Here is a 6,363-nt window from a genome sequence, read left to right as displayed (position 1 = left end):
GTTATTCATATCAGTATATCTCCAATATTACACAAGTTCTCTCCTTGTTCTGTATTGTCTTTTAAGCATGTCAAAATGAAATTAACAATAAGTTTATTATCTCATTATGCATGATGAGATAAATGCAAAAATGACACAATTCATTCTTTCTGATGTTACTTTTTTTTTCTTTTTGTCTTTCTTTTCTAAATGAAATCTCTTTTGCCTTTATTTTCCTTTGTCTATGAAGCCTTTTTTGCTTAGTTAACTATATTTAGATCAATAGCTTTTGTATAAATGACAGTCCACCTGCTTTCCTTCACCGCGTTTCAAGTATTTTCGTACTTTGGTATGTCGTACCCTATGTTTTAGAAAGTGGTCGTTTTGAGAAATTTATAAGACCAGCTCCCTATCAGTTTAAATATATTCGCATTTCAGAGTTTTTACCTTCTCTTAAATGTCGTTTTCAAAGTTCAACGCTTCTACGTGTTGTACTGGCCTTTTTAAATTTTACAATTGTATTCTATACTTTTGCTACCCTCGAGATTTTCATAATTCAGATTTAAATACATCTGTAAATGTTTTTATAAATAATATATTGACTTAAAAAGGCATGTGGATGGAGGAAACTATGAGATGTATGAAAACTGATTGTAAAATACTTGGAGTGATAACTCTCATTAATATTACTTGCAACCATCGGTCTGTACACATATGAGTTAAAAAAAAAAACCAAATAGAGAGGCTGAGAGAGCCTCAAACTGCTAGAGTATAGTCACAGTAACAAATTCACCACACAAGTGAATATAATCAATAAAAGGAGAAGGTCATTGGTTAAATGTATTAGTTTTGAAGGAGAATGAGAATTCTTCTAACCAGAAAGAATAGAAGAATACGGTATTCTTGTTAAAGAAAAGTCGTCATCTAAATCAAAGGATGGTTTCTCTGTGGTGGCATGGCGCTTTGTGGATAAATTAAAGGATCTCCGAATGGGTTGGAAGATCCCGTGTACCACGTTTGTTGAGAATATTGGTGTTGATATTGTACCATCATCATATTTTGTTGTGGCCGTTGCTGCTGTAGCATCATGTGCTGTTGTTGCATCATCTGCTGCTGTTGCATCATTTGTTGTTGTTGCTGCTGAGACACTATCATTTGTACGTTTGTTGGAGGGGCTATCTGGTTTGACATTGCAAAGGGGTCATCGTGATTGATTGAACTCTGTCCAGGCATTTCATACCCATACCCTGTGCTGTAGCCTGCCTGTTGCAGCTGTATTTGCCTCCTCGATGCATTGTCTTCATATAAACTGTCGAGTAGTAGCTTGTCGAATCCTCCAGCCTGAAGAAGACCATGAAATCAATGCATACTTCTGGGTGTGTATCTGAATTGCCTTTAGATTTCTTAACAAATTACTGAGTTCAAATTGACTCAAAATGTGAAGTGATAACCATAGTGCATATTAAAGAATATAATCATGTATTCAAACATGAAAAAAAGAGGACATACCAATTTTTTATCTGGTGCAATTTGGCTTCTATTGTTACTTGGTGCTGTAAGAAGAGCCAATTCCCAACCTGATGTTTTTCCAGTTTCACTCGCTTGATAATTAGCTGACGGATTTTCTTTGCCTGTATAATATTTTAAATACATCAACTCAATATTACCATGACACTCTCAGAATATATCTTTAATAATGAGCCAAACTGCAATTAAATAGAATCATCCTCGCTCTTTGCTGTAGAGAAGTTGCATGTATTACCAGGCGGTATGATTGCAAGAGCCAATGCATTGCTTTCCTCTAGTTCTGCAACTCTTGGATCCAGTTGATTCAAACCCTGTCCACAAATTGCATAAAGCTCAAATTTCTAAGAACGACAATGTTCCTACACACGGCCAGGGGGACGCGGTCCCTCCATGAACCTAGAAAGAGTAATGTACGTTTACCAGCAAATCAGCAGGCTCTTCTCTTGATATCAATGGTGGGGTTTCTTCTTCTTTCACAGGTAGTGTTTCGTTTTGTGCTTCAACCTGTGTTACTTTATTATTTTTAGCTTCTTCAACTTGTTTTTCACTTACTTCAGGGAAAGGCTCTTCAGGCTTTTCAGGTTTCTTCTTGGTTTCTTGATACTCCTACAGGTAACAATTGCAAACTTCATTCAAGACACTAATTAATACATACATTACAAGAAGCTAAATTTCACCTATATGTGACCAACTTGTTGAAGCCATCAAATTTGCAGGAGTAAAATGATACATGACCAGAACCAGAAGACAAAGGAAACTGTGAATAGATAATTGTGATGTTTTCAATTGAAAAATATCTTGCTTTCACCGATAAATATTTTAGCCTTTGTTTCACTTTTCTTTCTTCTATTTATTTCCCTCTTGAAACCTTCCCAACAGAGTTGTCCTGATTCTTGTCATCTTTACTTGTCAGAGCTTCCTCTTCAAATTACTTGACCACTTTGATCCATTTAAGAAGTTGGACGACATACTAATCTAAGCGTTGTGAAATTTTTATTAGGTTTGTGATTCCGATTCAGGGAAAACTTTAACCAAAAGACTAACAAGGATATTTATAGCTCAAACAATAAATCCAAAATCTTTTTCATGTTCTCACCAGCCTATTATTTGGCATGGAGCCCGTTTGAGGTGCTTCTCTAATGTATTCCTCCATCGTTGCCAGAAATGAAGTAGGAGGCTGCAGATTAAAAGAATGAGGAGAGTTCAAAAGAACTTAATCCATGACAAATGTGCAATATCCAAAGGATTGAGGAAGAGACCTGTTTCAATGTGGGAAATTGAAAGGTTCGAGCTATATCCAAGCCTCTGCAGAAGTCATAAAAATGAGCTAGATTTTCAGCCTACATTAAGGAGGGAAAAAGGAAGAAAAATTACTTTAGATAGAAACTTAGATATGCTGTAAAAAGTAAAAGATTCAAAAGAATTGGATTTATCAACCTGTTGCCCAGCTCGTTTGTATATGTCGAGAGCTTTTATAGCATCATGCTTGGACATCTCAAAAAACTGCAGGAAGATGAAGTAGCAAGAGGAGTTAAAAAAAAAACACAGTGGTTAATCGGTTTTGAGAGTTCAAAGAGAGACAAAAATCATACAAAGTCCACAAGATTGATTATCCCATCGTTGATTGCACAATAGATCTTAAAACTCTCCTTCAACACCTGCAAAAAGAATAATTTGGATCATACGGTTGACAAAACAATTCCTGTTTTAACTTTGAAACTCTTAACTACACTTTTTTTCTGTATTAGCCTTACTGTCCCCTAAATAATTGCAGCAAAGAATGGTTTTGATTGGAATGTTTTGCTCCCTAAATGATTGTTAGTTAACTTTATTCATGTAACTTTATAAACTAACAAACAGAAACCAGAAATTGCAGCATGATCCATTTCTCAAGTGGTAAAAGTAAGTAGTCTCAGTACCAGAGCCAAGGCATACTGAATGAGAAAGTTATAGCAAGCTCCTCCTTCAGGCTGCACAGTTTACCAAAGATCAGAAACAATATTTGGAGAGAAGTTGACAGATAAAATACCAGACAGAGAATTGGATCAACTATAGTATCAAAACCATTAATAGTAACAACACAAGATCTGTACGCCCGATCAACTACTATGGAATCTCCAACCAGTGTAGACACCGAAACAGGAATATCAAGAGAATCACGAGGCATAACTCAAATGCGAAGCAAAATATGAAGGCACATAAGAATATGAATAACAGTGAGTTTAGCTCCACTGAACAGCCACGTATAATGTTACTACCTGGCAACCAGTCAATCGATACAGAAGCTGCTGTAATGCTGGAAGCTGCTCTAAAAGTTCTTCGCCATTCAAAAGCCTTGTTCTACAATGCACCTGATGCAAACTCAAATTATGTAATTGCAGTTTTTTCACTATGAATCTGGCATGAAATGAGATTATAGCAATGAAGGACAAAATGCACCTTGTCTGTTCCAGCTGAAGTTTTGGTCAATCTTTCTGCCTCAATATCATATTTTAAAGTCCTAAAGCACTCGAGTCTTTCCTCCAGAAAGAGCGCGTATGTCCTTACCCAGGCTGAGCAATCCCAAGCTGCGTTGAACACAGTACATAGAAACTATTAATGCACTTCAAATAAGAAAGCCTGAAAATACTGCATATGAATTTGCTTTTCGCCTTACTTATAAACATGAAAATTGGATAGAGAATATAGGATTTTACCAAGAGGACTTGAGTCATCCTTGAAGTTTGATAGTTGAAAAATATGCCCTCTTTGAGAGTAGCGCAGCAGTTCCTCCCTAAATGAAGGATCGCCTTCTCGCAACACCCTATGAATAACTATCAGCGTCTTTATGACAACCTGAAAATTGGTTATCTTTGTTAATATCATTGAAGGAAGCTGTCTCTAAAAACCTAGAATCTCTTGGAGTTCATGCAAACCTAGTGGAAAATAGGGTATATATATAATGGGGGGAAAATATCTATATAGGCCATAACAATTGTAATTGGGAATAAGTACATTTACATTAGGTCCTATGTTTTCTACTACTTTCTATTTTTATTTTTATCTTTATTTTGTATAATATTGGACCGAAATGAGCACTCAAATGGAATGCCATGTTCGTGAGAATTCAAATATCCGATTCCGAAAATTAATTGGGATTTAAGCTTAGTTATCATTGTTAAAATTCAAAAAGGAAAAAAGAATAGTTAATTAGTGAATAGCTCAGAGGACTTACAATCCAGTTGCGTGTCTTTGACAATCGTCTGTTAAGTGCATGAATGCAGTAGGTAACATCTGCTCGTGGGCATGTTATCGATGTTGCAACAGCAATCTCTGGAATATTAATTAAGGAAAAACCCATAATTTTATCATCCCATAATAGGAGAAAATAAATTATGAACTTTTCTATATATTGCCATTGCCCTGAACGTCTATAAGCAAACATTACGAATATTGGCAGAAGAGGCAAAGCTGAATTGGTATATATATAAAGGGGTACCTTAATTCCCACAACATACAAGACCATGCCACCCAATTTAAAGAACATTAAACAAAGAAATATAAGCATGCAATGTGACAACGAGGAATGTATAATTAATAGACTCACTTGCAATATGCCTTTCTTTTGGAGGGCTCTCAACGTGGTTTGTTGCTTTAACAATGGCAATATCTAAATCCTTCATGAAAAAACAACAAATAAAAGCTCATCCATCTAATATTGCATATAATTGAGCCTTTTTTTGTATCTAAATCCTTCATGGAAAAACAACAAATAAAAGATCACCCATCTAATATTGCATATAATTGAGCCTTTTTTTGGTATTACAAACCTTGAATTCGCTTTTGACCTTGGCTAAGCCAACCTTCGTGGAATCTTTTAGCTTGTCGTATGCTTTTCTAAATCTCTCCATTCAAAATGTAAAATCCAAATGGTTTTCCGCTTCTGGAAAATCAAAATCACTTCTCGGATCAAATGGGATAGAGACAAAAGAGAAGAAGGAGGAGGAGGAGGTTCCTTAAGTCTAATTATTTTTCATTACCAAAAAAATATTCAATTTCTTTGGAAATCACAAGTCTTTGAGCTTCCAAAAACAAAACGTCAATCACATACACATGACACATATACACTGTCTCTTTTTCTAAAATTGAATTTTTCTATTATGATTATATATTCGTGGTTCCTATTTTTTTTTTAAATGAAGCTGCATGAAAGGACGGTTGTATAATGAAAAATCCTTTGGTAGTTGTTGGAATGATCATTTTATCTGAACCTTGTTTTCGGAATAGCTGAATGGTCTTTTTATGAGTCACACCTAAACGAATATAACGGTATTTGACAGAGAATTTAACCGAATGTAATGAGAATACTGAAGTTATAAATGTACCTTTGGCAAAGTTCTTTACACCCTGTTTGTCTTCACTTAGCCCCATTTGTTTTCTTGTATCTTGAATTATTTTAGATCTCAATCTGTTAGTGTATCCCATCTTATCTCACCTTATCCCGTGTACCAAATGACCCCTTAGGGTGTGTTTGGTATGACAGAAAATTTTTCACTGTTTGGTTGCACAAAATAGTTTGGAAAATATTTTTCTAGATATCACATTTTCCTGAAATTGGAGGAAAACGACTTCCCTAGAAAAAGTTATGAAAATATTTTTCAAAAACTACACCTACCCTCACATCTAACCCCAACCCCCTCCAACTTCAATTTTCTGTTTATTTTTTCGTTTTTCTACGCCACCCACCCACCCCAATCCCCCCCTCCCCACACACACAAAAAAAAAATTATTATTATTATTTTTTTGTATTTTTTATTTTTTGTTTTTTCGTGTTTCTAAACCACCCCTAAATTTTTTATTTTTTTTTTAATATTTTCA

The 6,363-nt window shown here is 35.1% G+C and overlaps 1 protein-coding gene across 2 annotated transcripts; it reads right to left on the bottom strand.

Moving 5' to 3' along the window:
* Nucleotides 1-793: 793 nt before the first annotated feature.
* Nucleotides 794-5,621, bottom strand: LOC107790225 (putative clathrin assembly protein At5g57200). Of its 2 annotated transcripts, XM_016612132.2 has the most exons (15): nt 5,316-5,621; nt 5,093-5,162; nt 4,721-4,818; nt 4,203-4,341; nt 3,946-4,073; nt 3,765-3,857; nt 3,426-3,476; nt 3,099-3,164; nt 2,944-3,009; nt 2,766-2,846; nt 2,603-2,683; nt 1,927-2,112; nt 1,742-1,817; nt 1,489-1,610; nt 794-1,320 (listed from the first exon to the last, which is right to left on the bottom strand). In XM_016612132.2, the coding sequence occupies exons 1-15, from the start codon at nt 5,394-5,396 to the stop codon at nt 904-906; spliced, it is 1,755 nt and encodes a 584-aa protein (XP_016467618.1). In that variant the 5' UTR covers nt 5,397-5,621; the 3' UTR covers nt 794-903. The 2 variants fall into 2 exon arrangements, with proteins under 2 accessions (XP_016467618.1, XP_075098317.1); XM_075242216.1 differs by lacking the exons at nt 5,093-5,162; nt 5,316-5,621 and having other exon boundaries at nt 4,721-5,084.
* Between the last annotated feature and the right edge of the window lie 742 nt (nt 5,622-6,363).

This window comes from Nicotiana tabacum, chromosome 21 (assembly GCF_000715075.1).
Source record: "Nicotiana tabacum cultivar K326 chromosome 21, ASM71507v2, whole genome shotgun sequence".
NCBI classification, from domain to species: domain Eukaryota; kingdom Viridiplantae; phylum Streptophyta; class Magnoliopsida; order Solanales; family Solanaceae; genus Nicotiana; species Nicotiana tabacum.
This window is presented reverse-complemented; position numbering and strand designations above follow the sequence as displayed.

Excerpts from the sequence above, each read along its gene's own strand:
- LOC107790225 (XM_075242216.1), bottom strand. The coding sequence starts at position 5,053 with ATGCTTATATTTCTTTGTTTAATGTTCTTTAAATTGGGTGGCATGGTC. Across the intron at positions 4,074-4,202 it reads GGATGACTCAAGTCCTCTTG|CTTGGGATTGCTCAGCCTGG; the intron begins GTAAAATCCTAT and ends TGTTCAACGCAG. Across the intron at positions 3,165-3,425 it reads TTCAGTATGCCTTGGCTCTG|GTGTTGAAGGAGAGTTTTAA; the intron begins GTACTGAGACTA and ends TTCTTTTTGCAG.